A 19,945-nucleotide genomic window follows, 5' to 3' on the forward strand; every position below is an offset into this window, starting at 1 on the left:
ATTCATTCATTCAGCTTCAGTAAGCACTTTATCCTGGTCAGGGTCACGTGGAGCCTATCCTGGGAACGGTGGACACACCCTGAATGGACCCCCACACACATTCAGACCTAGGGCCAATTTAGTAATCCACCTACCAGAAACTGGAGAACCAGGAGGAAACCCACATGACACAGGGAGGACATAGATAATAACCCAAGCTCAGGATCAGTCCCAGGACCCTGGAGCTGTGAGGCAGCAATGTTTCCTGCTGGTTGGTCTTTTTTAAAAGCAAAACAAAAAACAGCATTCTATTCTCAGGTCAAAATGATCTGACTATCAAAATCAAGTCAAGCACATAGAGTTTCATGGTGGAAAGATGACTTTTAGTATTGCTTTTACAATGCTAGTAGCTCAGTGAGTGGCTTGATGATAACCCCGAGCACTGCAGCCCTTCCCAGACCAGGGTTCTTCTCCAGCACCTTCACCCTGAGAGCAAAGTTCTTCAGCCCTTGCTTCTCTCCCTCTGGTTCTGTGAAGAAGAAGTCCTCGTTGAACACGGGGTTGCGGCAGTTCCTGATGATAGCGCTGTGCTGCCGCTGCAGCTTGCCTGGACTCAGGCTCAAGGTGAGTCCACAGTGCAGTGGTCGGAGGTCACCAGGTTCACGCATGTCCTCCACGGAGACCACCCGAATTCGAATGGTGGATTGATCTCCATCCATGTTGGCATGAGAGGCAGAGAGACGAATGCAGCCCCTGCGTGGGAGGAGGAGGACGTGCTCACTATGGAGGCATTCCTGACAATGGAGCATGTCGAGTGGGAATTGAAGAGGTGGGGTTAAAGTTGAGGTAGCAGGTTGAGCAACATGGTTATCTCTTGCCAATTTGATCTTGTCATCTGTGTTTTTTGGGCTCAGTAAATCATCTTTATGAAGAGATTCTTTTGATGATGAATGTGTCATCGAAATGGTCTCATGTTTGCTCCTGATTGGAGGTGGTGAGCTGTGAGGAGAGGAATCAGCAGACGAACTGGTGTCACTCTCCACACTACCCACCTTCAGCAGTGCTATGGAGGGTAGTTTTGGCAACGCCCTATTGGTCACCCGCTCAAGTGTGTAGCTGGAAATTGCAGAGTGAAACAATGACTCTTTGCGCCGAGTGTTTGGACTCTCGAACAAACCAGACTCATAGTTTTTAAGTGAAAACGGAATTGGCTTTAGGTGGCCCCTCATGCCCACACTGGTGCCCTTGTTTATATCTGTCTTCATCACTGTAGTAGTTGTGTCAGATTTTGGTTGAGGTGTCTGAGTGCAGTTGGCTCCAGTTTCACCAAGGCAGTGTGAAACGATGCCCTCCACTGCAACTAGAGAGCGTCTACTCAGCCTGGGAGGCAGGAAGAAATCTGGAATTTTATCTGGTGTCAGGACATTGCTGTGGAGTTTGTTGAGAAGATTTGCCTTGGCTGAGATCTCATCTGAGTTTTTACTCACAAGTCGGGTTATCTCCACTGGAAAGCTCTCGGCACTCTCTTGGACTTTTCGAAGGATCCACATTCTTTCTAAATTCAAAAAGGATACTAATTAATTAGATTTTAGGAACCCCGTAGAATAAGCAAAACATGTTTAATATCCTTCCACTTGGCCTGAATTGGTTTGTTAAATATTTAGAATGATCTAAAAGACTATAAGATATATTAGATGGAATGACGACCCTTTAACAACACCATATGCTGCTATAATATACAGTATTAATACTGCTATAATATACTGATTTACCAACATCACATTTGCAAATTTGTAACAATTTATATGAGTCATGTCATATGAAAAGATGCAAAGGTTTAAAGCTTAATGTGTGGTCAGGAATAGGGTTAATATTATAACTTTTTTCTTACAAATTTATAAGTATGAAATTAAATAATATTCCAGCACATTTGTTTATTCGAATTTGTATATATATATATATATATATATATATATATATATATATATATATATATATATATATATATATATATAATGTGTTAGAAAGGTTTTACTCTTTGGCTCTTACCTCTTTGAAGGAACTTTATAACCAAGTGGAGATTCTCTTCTCTGGTATACACTGTGGGTTACTGTGGATGTATTTATGTACTGGGAATCCTGAACACTCCTCAGTGTTAGATCCATCACAGCCAATCACGGTAAGTTATCCCACCAAAAATCCTGCCTCGTCTGTCGACTTTGCACCTTTTTTCTAATCTACATCCATTAAGAACAGGTCACAGACCAGTTTTCCCCTGCTATATGGCTAAACTAGGTCATCATGGGAAAAATTAAACCTGATCTCAGATCATGCAGACCTCTGAGTGACATCAAAAGGGGTTTAACCGTCTGGCTCTTTGACTCTCCTTGTTAAAGGCCAGCACTGACCTCATTCATGACCTTCAAACAGCTTATGCTCCTAGTATAAGCACCACCTGTTGAGCTCGAAGGGTTTGAGCTGAGCGGTAGGCAGGCTTCGGGAGTAACGGAATACGTGTAATGATGTTATGTAATCAGGATAAAAAAAAAACAAACTGCTAACTGTAATCTGTTACAGTTACATCAAAAAACAAAATAATCAGGTTACAAGTACATTTTGTAAAAAGAAAAAAAAAGAAAAGAAAAAAAAAGGGAATGCTATTAGGATTACAGTTTTTTTCATTTGAAACCAGAGAAATGAATCATTTAACACAACACAATATAGACAGCTGCTTGATTATAGTTCTGGTTCTCTCTTGCCAGTCGTGACTCACATGAGCAACCTCCTGGTGCATGTGCAAATAAATTTTGCGCAAAGCTAATTTGGTAGAAATTAACACAAATTGTTCTTTGAAATGCTTTTGTTAGGGTGACCGTACGTCCTCTTTTTCCCGGACATGTCCTCTTTGTCGGACCTTAAAAAGCGTCTAAATTTGAGAAAGTATCCGGGATTCGGCTTTAGTTTCATTATGATGTGCTTATGGTCTAATACCGCAACATCCATCCATCCATCCATCTCCTATACCGCTAATCCTTCACTTCAGGGTCACGGGAAACCTGGAGCCTATCCCAGGGAGCATCGGGTACAAGTTGGGGTACACCCTGGACAGGGTGCCAATCCATCGCAGGGCACACAATCACACACACATTCACACACCCATTCATACACTACGGACACTTTGGACATATACTGCAACATGTGTGCGTATATTTGCATTTCTTTAACCCCTGTCTGTAATTCCCACCTTCTCACACATCAACTGGTCGATTCTAAAAGGCTTGCAGCAACTATTGGCCAAATTCCTTCCTCTCGGTCATTAGCCTACTCTCAGAGAATGTGCGAAGTTGAAGCGCTGTTGTGTACGCCGTCAAACAGTTGCTTGACAATAGCAGCAAATGACAGCTGTCCTGAGTTGAAACAATGCCCACGACCATATAGGGTCATTTTGAATTTCATGTTATCACATCGCTTCATATTACATGCCCATTCAAATGTGTAAATGATGGCAGAAGGTATACTCATGACATCTATTTTATTTTATTCCATGGACATTCAAAAGAATGCAGGAAAAAATGTAAAAACATGGGCAGAGTGAAAGCAATTTTATTTATATATATTTATGTGATGAAAGTCTGCATTCATAGTAACACTGTTATGAATACTAGTATGTCGTCCAAAGGTGTCCTCTTTTTGGAAAACCAGAATATGGTCACTTTAGCTTTTGTAATGTAATGTTACCCGCATCAGGGACAGTGAACTTTTATTTCTTTATTTATTTTATTCAAACAAATCCAAACATTGAACATGTTTTAAGCTCTAAAATAAGCTCTAAATACAAGTATTTTCGATCATATTGCTTTTCTCTTGACTTTATTTACATATATGACCTTGAAGCCAAATCCAAAACTAATCAGATTACATTACTTTCATATTGTGGTACTTGGATTATGTTACTGATGGCATTTTTTATGAAGTACTTTGTAAGTGGCACAGAATAAATTCTTAAAGTAACCCTCACAACCCTGGTGGTTGGGTTTTACCGCTAATCTGGGACCAGTTTTTGATTTTGTCTCAGAGTGCCTGAAGTAAGGATATGGTAGGGGAAGTTGAACTCAGGTCACATCAGATGGGAAGCTTCTAGCATTTTCATTGTGTAGCTCAGCAATACTCGAATTGTTACATTACATTTAGGAATTTGGTTTGTTTGAGTAGAACCCATTGAGTAGAACCAACCCTGTAATAATACAAACAGTAAATGAGGAGGTTAGCGCATTTAACTGTGGACATCGTCTCAACAACCAAAGCTTCTAAAATAGTATTCAAATGAAAAGAAGAAACATAACACTTTTAGTGTGAGATTTGATCCTGTATTTGTCTGTAATTTATTGATTCTTCAGGGTTTCTCATTCTAAATGTAAATGAGAGGGGCTGTGATCATTGAGAGAGGCTGAGAAAGACACAGAGCTGTGAACTTTGATAGTTACTAAGAGAGCTGAGAGAAACAGGGTTGACTTGAGATGTCCTAATGTTAGGATACAACAGGTCAAAGGTCAGAGGGTGAAGAGATCTGGGTACTCATTTGTCCTGCCAGTGTCCTCGATCCTTTTTTGCAGTGGAGAAACAGTCTGATTGCGATTATATTCAGACAGCACAGGTAAGTGTTTTCACTGTGATTATTCAATGTTCACCTGGAACTCATTATATAAAAGTATCCAGTGACCTTTCCTGGCCTCAGAGCACGTGCTGTATTCCGTGCGATATGATCATCCTTTTTCCATCAACACATTTTTAAAAGACTAAGTATAATATGGACTAAATATTTACCTGAAGCTACCATGAGTGGAAATGCAGGTGAAAACACCCTAGAGAGTTAGCATGTTTTCAGAAAATAACTCTCAAATAGGTGGAATCAAAATAAGATGAACCATTCTGCATCAGCAAATTCCAGTTTATAATTAATTATTTGCGGGCTTCTCAGACGATTGGATTTAAAGGCTAAATTAAAAGAAGTTAATTCACATTAGTCTGTATTACAAGAGCACCATCTTCTGGACTGTGGTTTGTCCTGGATGTAGTAAATGAAGTTTAATTACCATAAAGGTTCAAGGCTTAATTTTCAAGAAGAAATAAATTAAAATAGACATTGGGAATATCTATGATAATAATAAATAAAGGCACTAATTGAATTAGGAATAAAAAGGAATTTCTTTTTCTTTTAGACACTGATATTCCTTACAGTGGCTTTCTAAAAGTACGATTTAACCTATATAGCCTACTATAGATTATTGCATATAAACACACATTTAAATCTGTGTATTGAAATTAAGGCTGCGGTAAGTCAAATAATCACTCTTTACAACTGTGGTGAGCAGAAAAGCATGTCAGAAAGCACAACGTATTGGATCAGCAGAACCAAAAATGCTTCCACTCCTGTCAGCCAAGAGAAGGAATCTGAGGCTAAAGTGGGCACAGACTCACTGAAACTGGACATTTGAAAACTGGAAAAGCTTTCCATAATGGTTCAGGAACCAAATGACGATGTCAGATATACGCCCTGCTGAAAACAACATCAACAACAACAAGGGGAAAAAACCCCAACAGAAACCCTCATAGAGTTTGTAATGGTTTTAATGGTTATAATGGGAATTATATTGGTTTTAATGGAAACTGTAATGGTCCCTGTTTATCTCTACTGGTAATTTGTTGCCTTCTATTGATGGCATGTTATGTCTAGTGGATACCATTAAAGACCAGTAATGGTAATGGTTTTAATGTTTAGCTGACGGTTTGTAATGGTATTTGTAATGGAAACCATTAGAAGTTCTGTGAAGGTTTCTATTGCTTTTTTCCAGCAGGTCGGTCAGATATTCCTACCATTATGGGGGAACATTTGGCCCTGAAAAAGCTGCTTTTTCATGCAGTTAAACTTTAAACTATTTCCTAGAAAACTTCAAACAAAGCTCAGCTTGGAATGAAGTTCAGTGGAACAGGAATAACCAGACAGTTACAATATTCACCACTAGATGGCAATATCACATTAGAGTTCTTATTTGGAACTCGAAGCCATGTGTTTTCCTCCCCACCGGTATTCTCCATTCACGAGGGCATCCTCTGAACCTTTCTGATTGGACGGTTTTATTGTTACCCAATCCTACTGCAGGACACATAGCGGTACTAGCCAATCCTGATACAGGAGGCGGGGTTTATCTGAATACGGGTAGGGTTAAAATCCCAGCGGCAGAGTGGAGCCGGCGGTGATGTCTGGCGGAATAAACTACAGGGATGAGGATAAAGCTGAGCGACAGCCATTTGACATACTGTAGAGTTGAGTTTAAATCGCCGGGGTGAGTATATAACACATTTTAACACCAAAGCTCGCGAGAGACGAGCTGTATTTTTGATGATATTTGAATCAGACACATTACATAGGCTACATTACATACTAGAGTTACATACACTGTCATTTAACGGGATCTGATTAACGCTAACTACAATAACAGACTACACATTATCTTTGGAGGAACTATTTTATTTTAATTTTTTTTTTGCTAGTAGATACTTCTAAACTGAGTTATCTGGCTGGGTTTGGAAATCTAACGGTGACAGTTTTGTATCAAACTGTGAATAAATATGAATGTAACTGCAAAACCCCCAGAAATGATTAATCTGAGTAAGTACATAAGTAGTCCAAGGACATGTATACTGAACTGTTACTATCTATGTGTTACTATCTTCCCCATAATGCTTTGATGGCGCTGTAACTACAGCAAGAGGGAAGTAAAACGTGGCGAAAAGTTCCTAGTATTTACATTGTTGCAAACTCTTTTCAGGGGAAAGTAGCTCATTCATGCTGAAACAGTCACTATAACTAGAAGTACCCAGATGACGTCACGTACTAATTTGCATATTCATTGAATGTGTTGCATGAAGAATTTCATCAGAATAGAAAATAAATACAGAATAAAACAGTTGGCAGCAGGTTATATATTAAATAATAAAAAAAATCGATAATAGTTGAGGGTGGCGCTGGCTCAACGGTTAAAGTCCCCATGAAACCAAAATGGAACTTCTGTGGCTTTTAGTATGAATATGTTCACCTTAAGGTGATCCATAAGCGTGTGTACTCCAAAACAATGACAAAATTGAGACAATATATGCATTCAAAATGTACAGTTTCTCTCTACCATCAACAATTCTGATGACCTCATTCTGCACTTCAGGCAATCATCAGATTTTCTGTCCAATCAAATGCTTTCTAGAATTTGAAGAGCCCCGCCCCTAACATTATAAAAATACATGGTACTAACTGTCAAGTACGGCTTATCCCGGGTTGTGAGGTAAGCTAAACGCTACTGGTTATTTAAAAAGGGGGAGGAGCTACATGATATGTCCCGCCCTAAATTCCTGTTTCAGTGGAAATTATGTCAGCACATCGAATAACGCTGCACGATTTAAGGCATGTCACTGGGACTTTAATGCTCTGGGTTACTGATTAGAAGGTCGAGGGTTCAAGCCCCAGCACTGCCAATCTGCCACTGTTGGGCCCTTGAGCAAGGCCCCTAACCCTCTCTGCTCCAGGGGCGCTGTATCATGACTGACTCTGTGCTTTGACCCCAGCTTCCTAACAAGCTGGCATATGCAAAAAAAAAAGAAAAAAAAAAAGAAGAAGAATTTAACTGTGCTGTAGCATATATGTGACAAATAAGGGCTTCTTCTTATAGTTACATTTATCTTTGTGGAAAGACCTCGAGACAAGATAGTACCTGTTATCGCTTCCATTATAGCAGCTATAGCTTTCCCGTACCAGCCTCTCTCTTTTGTCTTTCTTGAGGTCAATAAGACATAAAATGCAGCTTGTTATCAAGAAACCAAAAATCACAAACTGTTCTGAAAAAGTCTATGAAGACTTTTTCCTGTGGTGGAAAAGCTGACCGTGAACTGGAGACTCTTTCCATGTTAAATAAATGCCAAACATATAAGATAACATCCATGTTCTAAACAATAACATATTTAGAAAAACAACATAATTAACATAAACATAAACATATACTGTAAATAGGTTGCACCCTGTTACACCTTTGCCCTACTGTTAAAGCTGCTGTTTTGTTTGTATAAACTTTATAGATACTCTCTGACTAATCAGATTTATGAATTAAACAGCACTGTAGTTTAATAGTTTATAATAATAATTTGATAACTTTTTTAAAAATTTTTTATAGAAAGACAAACATCTTTGGTCATGGAACCACAAGCTAACTATTAATGTAATGGTAAAATGTGGTCATTGGGAACAATGGTGATCAGTGATTGGTCACTGGGAACAATGGTGATCAGTGGTTGGTCATTGGGAACATGGTGATCAGTGATTGATCATTGGGAACATGGTGATCTGTGATTGATCATCGGGAACATGGTGATCAGTGATTGATCATTGGGAACAATGGTGATCAGTGATTGATCATTGGGAACATGGTGATCTGTGATTGATCATCGGGAACATGGTGATCAGTGATTGATCATTGGGAACATGGTGATCAGTGATTGATCATCGGGAACATGGTGATCAGTGATTGATCCTTGGGAACATGGTGATCAGTGATTGATCATTGGGAACATGGTGATCAGTGATTGATCATTGGGAACAATGGTGATCAGTGATTGGTCATTGGGAACATGGTGATCAGTGATTGATCATCGGGAACATGGTGATCAGTGATTGATCATTGGGAACAATGGTGATCAGTGATTGATCATTGGGAATATGGTGATCAGTGATTGATCATCGGGAACAATGGTGATCAGTGATTGATCCTCGGGAACATGGTGATCAGTGATTGATCATCAGGAACATGGTGATCAGTGATTGGATGTTGGGGAAAATGTGGATCTGTGATTGGTCGTTGGGAATAATCATGATCTGAGATTGGCTGCTGAGAATAATGCTGATCTGTGATTAGATGCTGGGAAAAATTGCAATAAGTGATTGGTCATTGGAAACTATAACGGTCATACAACCATAACTAAGTCAGGCTTTATGTGGTGAGTCGAATGAACCTGATCTCTCAACGTGTTTCACCAGCAGCTGTGATGTGAATTGGAGAGCTGTACAGAGTGTTCGAATCCTCGAAAAGTCACTAGGCTCTTTAAAAAAAAAAAAAAAAAATTGCACAAGGAGTCTAAAAAGTCAGCGAGTCTAATGATAAAGTCACTAAGTTGGTAACACTGTCCACTTTGTGACAGCCAGCTAACGAAAAGCTGAGAATACATAATTTATGTATGACAATTGGCTCAGTTTTACTGGTTAGACAACGCGTAGTTGTTCGTGTGTTTGTCCACACGCAGCATTCTCTGTATCACAATATGAGCTCTGTAGCGGAACGACACATCAGCTCTGATAATGTCCGATTTATGAGTGTGGCAGATCTCCCACTCTCAGGGTGTGGGAGGAAACTCACTCAAGCAGCTCCTTGTTCTGCTTCCTCAGACCCACTGAGAAATTAACCCCCTCACTTCCATCATGGTCTTCACTTTCCCCCTCAATTTTCTTCTTAATCAGCAGCCTTAAAGGAAAAATCCACCCTGAGCGGCTATAATTTACGTGTGCTCTTCATTAGCGTCCAATGAAGACGTTTTGTCAACTTGTTCATTTTTTTCATCCACATGTTGGTCTGTTTTCACTTTGATTCATGGTTTCATACATTGCCACCCAAATGTACCCCAAATGTACATCAGCCAAGACAATTTGGTATGATTCCAGCCTCTACAGTACGTTCCACCTCCCAAGTGTAGATATGTACTGGAAAGCTGGATATTATGTGAAAAATTATATACTTCCACTGCAGTGTGAAGACTTGAAAAAACCATGCGAATTTGCAATAGTGCAAATGTGATATCACAAAGCAGTGTCATTTGGAGCAAGCATATTGAAATGGACATACAGAAAAAACAAATTGTATGAGATAGACCTTGTTTACACATTGTTTCGTGTGTCTTTCATATCAGGGTTATATCCGGATGGAGATTTTCCATATAAACATGAAAGTGCACCCAAGACGCATTTGCAACAGTTTCCAATCGCTCAAACCACTTAGATGGTCTTAGATGCAGTTTAACCATGTTACACAAATGTAAATACATCCATCTCTCCAAGTCACATTTGACCACCAAAACCCCTCCCAGCAGATGACACACACATGCTTTGCCAATGGATATATGTTAACAAGGTGCAGTTCATAAAACAACTAAAAATGAAGCCTATCATTGGAAGTTTGTGTTGAAATGTCATGAGCAGATTTGCTTAATACCAAACCAATGGGATTTTAGTCTGTCCAAATGGAGATGCATTAGTGTGTAAAAGCATGTGATTAAAATCTTATCAGGACACAAGTACAGATTTCCATTACTTATTAGCTATTTTAGCCTTCTTGCCTCAGTGCGAAGAAAAGAAGCTAAAAAAAAAATCTTCAGATAACAAACGTGAAACATTGCATATTTGTCCATCTTGACCAAGCTATATCTTTAAGATCCCAGTTTTTTGGGCGTGACACAGTTTATGCAGACTCAAGTTCGCCAAGTTACACGCAGAGTTACGGAAAGTTCAGAATGTAAATCAATTAAGTAAGTATTTAACAGATTATACATTATTGCATTATTCAGTCACTTCATTTGACTGAGGTGCAGTCAGTCATATTTATTATTATATTACAAGTGTGTTATATGAATGTCAGTATATGAATGTAGACGAACTCTAAATAGATGTATTTTCTTTCATTTCCAGGTAGAAGAAAAGGACTGGACGAGAAGCTGCTCTTGACTTTATTTTATGGCCAGCTTTTAAGTTTCCTGAAGTTCTGCTGCTATAAACAAATCAGGAATCACCTCTTATCACGTGAAGTGATACACAATGGAAAGAGTTCAGCGTGACCGAATTTGCATGAAACACTAGCTTTTGATTACAAGACAAGCCCCTTTGGACATTGGAGGCTATTTCTGGTGAAATGAGAAGCTGAGACGACGTAGTTGGTGAAGAGGACACAGTTATAGACCTCTTTCCTTAGACACTAAGACTCTCGTTTTAGACAGAACATGGTCTGGAGACCTACACCCTGAACGGCGTTAGATCGGTTGCTTTTTTGACTTCTTTCTCCCTTTTTAAAGAAATTTTTTGAAATTATTGAACCAGGTTGCAGGAATGGGTCTGTTCGTGTCTCCTTTTGATAACTTGCTGTGCATGTTGCTGGGCATCTCCTTGACCGTGTGGTTCACTCTACTGCTGGTGTTCATTATCGTGCCGGCTATATTCGGCGTGTCCTTCGGCATCCGGCGACTCTACATGAACACCCTGCTCAAGGTATTTGAGGTGAGTGCTGAGAACTCCCAGGAAACCGTTAGTCACATTTTAGCCTGCAAACGAACACCACATCTCTGAAGAAGTCTGATTTTGAGCTTTGAAACCAATTGTCCATTTTGAATTGTGTTCATTTTGTATGCAAATGAAACCAAAATAGATTCCAATTTGGTATGTACTGTATGTAGAGAATGATAGGCGTCAAGTTGACCTTCATTATGGAATTTATGGCGGTTTTCCACTATACGGTACGGCTCGATTCGACTCGACTCTGCTCGCATTTTGGGGGTTTTCCACTCTGGCTAGTACCTGGTACTTTTTTTTTAGTACCACCTCGGTCGAGGTTCCAAGTGAGCCGAGCCGATACTAAATGAGCCGCGCACTGAGGGAGTGGGGAATTCTCCTTAACGAGTGGTTCTGTATTATGCCTGAATATATGTGTCATTTAATACATACTTTGCGTACGGTAATATTCTATTCATTGAAAATGATGTATCATTTCTTTCAGTACAGATAAAATTACAATAAAGGTTTCTGTCTTAGATGTTTACATCTCGCTTGTTACCGATTTCCAAACAGGCGTTTATCGAAGTCGCTCCTGTCGCGGCTGAATCTAACTTCGTCATATCGAGCACTACGTAGGTTCTAGAGCGCCGTTATTTTACATCCTTAATAGGGTCTGTGTTCAGCGAACAGGAAAGGCGTTTGGAATACGGCCTGACCGTGTATTTGTACAGGGCTTCGATAATACAGCATTATTCCTGCGTGAAGGTGAGTGGAAGATGGCACCCACGCTGAGGCGGCGCTAAACTGCAGTGGAAAAGCAAGCTCAGAAAAGTAAAGCGAGTCGAGTCGAGCCGTACCGTGCCGTGGAAAAGTGGCTTTAGGTTGTTATCCAGTATTAAATTCTCTATAAATGAGCTAGAGAACTCACGATAGTCTGCTAGTGACTAACGAGAGGTTTTGGTGGGTTTCTGTATTACAAACTCAGCTATATTTGGCGAGACTGAGTGATTCAAGTTCTCTTCTTGCCTGATCTGTCTTTTTATCCACTCTTGTGAGTTTTAGCTAGAGTGCTAATTTGCTGAGACATGTGAAAATAACTACCGCATCTTTTTTTGAACTCAACACACTTGGAGGAAAGCACTATCTGCCCTCTTACGCATACGCAAACTCACAGAAGCCCACGATTGCTTAGTGTCGTTCTGAGGCTACGTCTACATTCATCTGCATAAATTTGAAAATGCATCTTTTTCTCTATGTTCTGGTCTTCCGTCCACACGGCGTCTGCGTTTTTGTCCAGTAAAAACGGGACTTTTCGTGTTGTAGTGTTGGCCGAGAAAACATGCCATGTTACCCAGTCATGTGACCCATTCAACTCAAAACAAACAAGATGGTGGACGATGTTGTAATGCAGCGTTGTTAAAGATTAATGTCACTTTCAACCTTCAGATTGCATTTTTTTTTAAATAAATGGCTGACAGAAATGACACAAAGCTTCTCACGTGTTTACACATGCGTGGTACAGGGATAAAAACAGCTGTTTTATTGTGGATGAGCAATTTTAGAAAAACGTTTGAAAATGCCAGTGTAGACGGAGAGCGTTCTAAAGCAAAAAAATGCAGTTTTCAGATCTATCCGGATTAATGTGGACATAGCCTGAATTGTAGGAGAGAGAGTAATGCCATCCTGACCAATCAGGGAGCACAGCCAGTTCTGCTCTCTAGGACTCCCAGTCACGGCATCGTCAGGATTGAAACTTGCGATCCCCAGACGATATGGCAAAAACTTTCCTGTCAAACAATTTTGACAAACAGACAGTACAAGCGCATATTATGAAATGTTCTTTAACAAGAAGCTCGCAATAGCATTTTTTTAGTCACAGAGGAATTGCAAAATATGACATCTTGTGGATTTAGAAATACGATTACATGGCGTAACAATCAGTGCGTTTACATGGACAACAAAAACCTGATAACCCGACTAAGACGATACTCTGATTAAGAAACTAGCATGTAAACAGCGATTATTGATGACCTTAATCCGACTAAAGTCATACTCGAAGTAAACACAAATCGAATTAAGAAATGTGGAGTATTCCCGTTTTAGTCGCGTTATCGAAGTGTATTACAGACGTGTACACACCTTAATCACACTATTAACGTCGCGTGGGAGTTTTCACCGCATTTTGAGATAGGACACATACACACACGGCAGTGCTCAACCGTTTGACGGCAAACAAGAGAGCACGGCTGCGTCCGAAACCGTACACTTACCTACTATATAGTCGGAAAAATACATGTATTACGGCTACTATATAGACGGTAAGTACACGGTTTGGGACGCAGCCCACGGCTTCAAGCAGTCGTCTATTTGCATGTGTAGCATGACAAATAATTAACTGCACTTGAAGCTTCCGTGAAATAAAAACACCAGAAACTATACACGGTACCATAACGAAGACGAACCGTATGTCGATACGTGAAATTCTGGAGGGACGTCGGACGGCGTGGCGTGGGGACGTGATGACGTGTGCCGTTAATCGGTCTATGTTCTATTACATGAAAAAACAGGAACATGAAAGGAATATTCTAAAAGCGACTCATGTAAACACCTTAATCAGAATATTGTCTTACTCAGAATAAGATCAGCAATTTGATTACTGCTGTTTATGTAAACATAGTCATTGTCATTTAAAACGTTTGCAGATATAGGCCTGCATTTACGGGAAATATTTTGGGTGACTTCCATTACTTTTTAACGACATTATCCTCATAAATTTAGTACAAAACTAAAAGAGTAAACTACAGAGACCAAACATGTCTTGGTTGATTGGTGGCTAATATGTAAATTTGCCAAACCATTACTTTAAGTTGGGGTTGAGAGACGCTACCTACCATCTCGGGACCAATTGGCAAAATAACGAAAGAAAGTCAGCTCCTTTTTCAGAGACAGATAGGGACATGTAAACAGAAAATACAGAAGGAAGGAATGAGTGGAACAGGAATGGGAAAGAGGGGCCTCTCCCGTAATGTGGTAATCATTTTAACATGCCTGCTATTTCTCTCCCGCTCTCTCTCTCTCACTCTCCATAGACACCGACTTTTTTCAGACTGTTGTGCAAGCACTCATGCCTTTACGCAAATGCTTGTGCAAGTCTTTTTCTGTCTGTCCTGTCTGGAAAAGAGCAAAGTCAAACCAAGATGTTTGAAACCAAAAGATTCACAACTTTGTACAGAGAAAACAGAGGAAGAAGCGCAACGCTTCCGTACCATGATTCATTCTCTTGTTGCCCCGCATAGGAGTGTCCTTACGACCAGCTTTTATAATTGCTGCCACTTTGAATACCGTGTCTAGAATTACTCTACTGAAATACAGCACTCTCACAAGGTCATCTCACACAAAGTTTGTCCTCCTATCAGATCATAAAATGATAAATGGTCCAACATATGTGTGTGTGTGTGTGTGTATATATATATATATATATATCTCTATAGTCCCATGTGCTCTACAGGGTTTCAGAATAAAACGGCTTTGACTACTCATGAGTACTGCTGTAGTCAAGGCTGAAGTTTTATTGAATTGTAGGGTATTTGATAAAGTCAGGGCCTGCCTTCAGCCCATCTTCAGATAGGCTCACGTTGTACGTTCTTCTCCACGATTGCTATATTGAAAGAATGTGAACTTGGCCCCGGTATATTTATAGTGCCATAGTATCACATTTCAAAGCATTTTAAAGCTTAAAGCAGTGGTCACCTTATACCCTGTCCCTGGAGATCTACGTTCCTGAAGACTTTAGCTCCAAGCATAATCGTGCCCACCTGACCATCTAATCATTGCCTACAACAGGTGTGTTAGATTTTGGTTGGAGATGAAATATGCAGGCAGGAAGAGGCTCGGTGATGTGCGGTTGCTTGCGGTTGCATGTGTGTGTGAGGTGTAGGGTCAAATATTTGTACTTTTAAAATTTTTGGTGATGTTTTACAACGCGAGTACGTAGTCATGTCGCCGGAAATTTAGTTATCAGTGTCTCGATGTGACTAGAGATCTGCCTGAGACATACCCCAAGGAGATGTCAAGAAAATCCTATAGGAACAGCTGTACTTTATTTGGGGGTAATCAGTCACTTTAACTGATGGCAAGTGTATACTAATTAGTATTTAACATGAGTCTGAATGTGATTGGTCGATTCTGAACACTTACTGTATATGAAAAAGGAGGATAGGTTTACAGTATAATATACAACCTAATCCCTACTGTTAAGCATGGTAACGAATCTGTAGTGTTTTCCCTCCAAAGACCCTGGGAAACTTGTTCGAATACATACCATTATGAACTACATCATGGACTATTTTTTCCAAAAGGTTCCATCTGGTCATGGTTGAATCTTCCAGAATGTTCCAGACAATATTCATACAACTCATACATTCAAATCCACACAATCAAGCTTTTGACATGGCCATCCTAGACCACTGACCTCATATTCCTGAGATTTCTCATATTTATAGTATGACGTGAAGCTAATTAAATGACCCTTTTGATGTAATGACAGAACACTTATTACCCAGCTTTACCAAGGGCGAATTTCAGAGATGATTTGTATGCTTCTTCTCACCTTGAAACATATAAAGTTATATTCTATTTGTGCTGCTGGATGTCCATTCACTGTAGCTTCTCGTTTTCCCTGCAGTAGTGGTTAGCACGTTCGCCTCACACCTCCAGAGTCAGGGGTTCGATTCCCACCGTGGCCCTGCGTGTGCGGAGTTTGCATGTTCTCCCCGTGAACATGGGGAGGGTTTCCTTCGGGTACTCCGGTTTCCTCCCCCAGTCCAAAGACATGCATGGTAGGCTGATTGGCATGTCCAAAGTGTCCGCAGTGTATGAATGGGTGTGTGAATGTGTATGTGATTGTGCCCTGCAGTGGATTGGCACCCTGTCCAGGGTGTACCCCGCCTCGTGCCCGTTGCTCCCTGGGAAAGTCTCCAGGTTTCCCCGCGACCCTGAAAAGGATAAAGTGGTATAGAAGATGGAAGGATGGATGGATATATGTTATTTACTTATTAACGCATACTTACTATAGTAAAGCCCCGATGTCTAATTTCTGAGGATTTAAAACAAAAAACAAAGCTTAAATGTGCTTATAAATCTGTATATCTTATATAACTGCTTAGAATTCTTCCAAACCTAATCCGTTTGCCATGTCAGCAATTATTCTGAAATAAAATACGTTTTTGATTAAATGAATGCAGGCAATTAAGCGTTGACTATGGTTTCTCTTTGTTCATGTTTTCTCTGTATATGTTCCTGTTCGTTAAGGCATATCACAATCACAACATGCAGCAATATGTGTAATAATGAGCAATATGACATTTTTTCCCCCCAAATGACTCCACTCTAATGCTGGCCTTAGAACAGGTTTTATCTCCTATTTATGACTAAACATGTTTCACACGGAACTGTTTAAAATCCTGATTGATGTGTTTTTCAGTGGGCCACAACGCGGATCGAGAGAGGAGCCAAGGAGAAAAACCATCTTGTGTATAAACACTATACGAACGGTGAGTTTTCTATGTGTGTTTTTGGCTGGTCTTATAGTGTATAAGCTGTGCTTATTTGTCTTTACGCTGCCTTTTCAAAGGTGTGTGTGTGGGTGTGTTAATTCGCTTGCAAAGGTTGAGTGTGTGAATGTGAGTGTGTGTGCAGTTTGTTTTGGTGTAGTCTCTCCACTGGTGTTTGCCGTCCGTTCACTTACAGACAGATGAGCTGATGTGTACTCACCACTGTGGGCTTAATATACTGTACACAAATCCGTCACGACTGCAGGGTTGTAGTAGAGATGAAAACTGCTTATGATAGAATAATAACACTACCATAGACATTATTAGGACCTGCTGAGGTAAACATAATTAAATGTGAGTTTCAAATTGAGACCAAATTGAGATTTAGAGTGATTACAAGTGTGTGGGAACACATGGGATTTTTTGTTCTCGGAGAACTAACCCTTGCATTTAGTGTCTAATTCTGATTGAGGCACTTTGTTGGAGCTCTTTTATGGCTAGAATGTTTAATTGATCACATTGTGATCAAATTTATAAAATAATTTGCTTGTATGAATTTATTCATGATTGATTTTAGGGAAACGTTTCATAATTTAATCATTCATCTTAATAAGAGTAAGCACACTATCCTGGTTCGGGTCAGGGTGGATCCAAAGCCAACATCCAGAAGGCTATACACAGTTAATATAGAGTTAATACATAGGACTACACCCTAAAGGGGATGCCAGTACATTACAAGGTACCACAGACACACTCATTCGCCCACACTAATTCAGAAGTAGGGACAATTTACGTAGCCATTCCGCCTACCAGCTTTAAAATAGTATATCACGGTGTTCCACAAGGTTCTGTTTTAGGCCCCGTATTGTTCTCATTTTATATCCATCCCCATGGATGTGCAGTCGTCAACATAATGTTGGCTTTCAATTAATGTCTTGTACTTAGCCTATCAGTTCAGACAGCTTCAGGAGCTCACTTATGCAAAATGGAAAACTGTATCAAAGTCAGAACAGCTTGGATGAAAAGAAGCTTCTTTCTCCGCTGTTTTCATAAAACATTGAAATACATTTCTTTTTCAGGCATAATAGCCAAAGAGCCCACTTCTCTGGAGGAGGAGCTTAAAGAAATCCGCCGTGTTGGCAGTAGCCGGGACTTGAATGGCTCCTCCTCCTCCCCCACAGGCTCCTCCCCTTCTTCCTCAGAGTTTTCAGTGTCGGACATCTTCTATTTCTGCCGCCGTGGCGTCGAGAGCATCGTGGATGACGAAGTGACCAAACGCTTCACAGCCGAGGAGCTTGAGTCCTGGAACTTGCTTACACGCAGCAACTACAACTTCAGACACATCAGCACACGGCTCACAGCGCTCTGGGGGATAGGGCTGATCATCCGCTACTGCATCCTGCTGCCTCTCAGGTGATGCATAGAGAGTGTGTATGAGAGAGAGAGAGAGAGCAAGAGAGAGAGAGATGGTCAGACTTCTGATTTAGGTACTCTAGGCCCTAGAGTCTAGGGGTTCAGATTTTGTGCTAGTGTAGGATTGGGGGAGAAATAGGAGCGATATGCAGGAAGTAACCGCTGTTTACATTTGATGGAAAATAGAAATAATAAGAGTATTTACAACAAAAACAACACCATTAATAACACCTACAACAACAATCAACAAAATAATAACAATAAACAACAAACAACAGTAATGACAACAAAAACAATAGTAATAACACCAACAACAAACAACAAAACTAATAATAAACAACGGAAACAGCAACAGGGGCACTAATAGTGGTTAGCACGTTCGCCTCACACCTCCAGGGTCTGGGGTTCGAGTCCCGCCGGGGCCATGTGTGTGCGGAGTTTGCATGTTCTCCCCGTGCTGCGGGTGTTTCCTCCGGGTACTCCGGTTTCCTCACCAACAACAACACCTACAGCAATAATAACAACAATAACAATGATACAACAGTAATAATGATGAAACCAACAGTAGCAACAATCAACAAGAATAATAATAAACAACAGGAACAACAGTAATGATGACAACAACGTTAATAACACCAACACCAACAACAATCAAAAATAACAATAATAATAATAACACCAACAACAACAAAACTAATAATAAACAACAGAAACAGCAACAACTCCACCTACAGCAATAATAACAACAATAACTATTATACAACAGTAATAATGATGAAACCAACAGCAGCATCAATAAACAACAGTAACAACAGTAATAACACCAACAGCAATAAACAAAAATAATAATAAACAACAGAATCAGCAACCGTAATGACAACAAAAACAACAGTAATAACACCAACGATCAACAACAACAAAAAAAAAATAACACCACCAACAACAAACAACAAAACTAATACTAAACAACAGAAACAGCAACAACAACACCTACAGCAATAATAACAGCAATAACTATTAGTGTGAGCATTAGGCTTGTAATCATATACTATTAAACTGATGATTCAGTTAGGTCCACAATACAGAAAAATTATGATGGAAATCATTTCCTAACATTTGGGGCCTTGTTATTAGAAAAGCTCACATATAGTTTAAAAAACAATAATTAATAAGATCCTCAATCTTACTGATGAGACCGGAGCTAGAAGATGGGTGGCCTCAGCTAGGAGTGTGACGTATATAGCACTGTCACATGCTGATCTAGGCCAAGTTGTAGCTTTTGGTATTCAAACAGTGTAATTGCATCAGATGCTATCATTATTAGAACGCAGCTGCCATTGGCTATTTCCACAAGGCATGTAGTCGCATAACAATATATTATGGCTTGATGTTACACCCTTAGTAAGCATGCTTTGTGTTTTTCAGCAGAGTAGACAGAGAATCCTGATAAACATTGTCATCCGGGACCGTGTTAGTCACTTAACCTGTCATGCAACAGACCTTTCACACCTTGGTTTTAAACCTCTTTGGCTATCATAGTGGAATATTCAAATCATACATGGTTCAGACACGTCCCCTGTATGAGCTAGAAGCTTTCTGACATTTTCATAAACAAAATGCAAATCATGCACAGGTTTGAGTGGAGTGT

At 39.9% G+C, this 19,945-nt stretch overlaps 2 protein-coding genes across 3 annotated transcripts in view; one reads left to right on the forward strand and one right to left on the reverse strand.

Annotated features, from left to right (window-relative positions):
• Positions 1-262: 262 nt before the first annotated feature.
• LOC128607505 (C2 calcium-dependent domain-containing protein 4C) lies at positions 263-1,711 on the reverse strand. The gene has a single exon (XM_053624408.1). It carries the CDS (start codon positions 1,527-1,529, stop codon positions 375-377), a length of 1,155 nt encoding a protein of 384 aa, XP_053480383.1. The 5' UTR covers positions 1,530-1,711; the 3' UTR covers positions 263-374.
• A 4,219-nt stretch (positions 1,712-5,930) lies between these two features.
• LOC128607499 (glycerol-3-phosphate acyltransferase 4-like) overlaps positions 5,931-19,945 on the forward strand; it is a 30,680-nt gene continuing 16,665 nt past the window's right edge. Inside the window, exons 1-4 of one of the 2 annotated variants that reach the window (XM_053624400.1) lie at positions 5,931-6,323; positions 10,757-11,338; positions 16,815-16,884; positions 17,964-18,297. In XM_053624400.1, coding sequence (XP_053480375.1) covers positions 11,171-11,338; positions 16,815-16,884; positions 17,964-18,297 — 572 coding nt within the window. In that variant the 5' untranslated portion in view covers positions 5,931-6,323; positions 10,757-11,170. Of the gene's footprint in view, positions 6,324-10,143; positions 10,597-10,756; positions 11,339-16,814; positions 16,885-17,963; positions 18,298-19,945 lie in introns of those variants that run through there. The other variant, XM_053624401.1, reaches the window with a different exon arrangement.

This window comes from Ictalurus furcatus, chromosome 5 (assembly GCF_023375685.1).
Source record: "Ictalurus furcatus strain D&B chromosome 5, Billie_1.0, whole genome shotgun sequence".
In the NCBI taxonomy this organism is placed as follows: domain Eukaryota; kingdom Metazoa; phylum Chordata; class Actinopteri; order Siluriformes; family Ictaluridae; genus Ictalurus; species Ictalurus furcatus.

Bases quoted from the DNA above. Each gene is read 5' to 3' on its own strand.
- LOC128607505 (XM_053624408.1), bottom strand. From the start codon at position 1,529: ATGTGGATCCTTCGAAAAGTCCAAGAGAGTGCCGAGAGCTTTCCAGTG.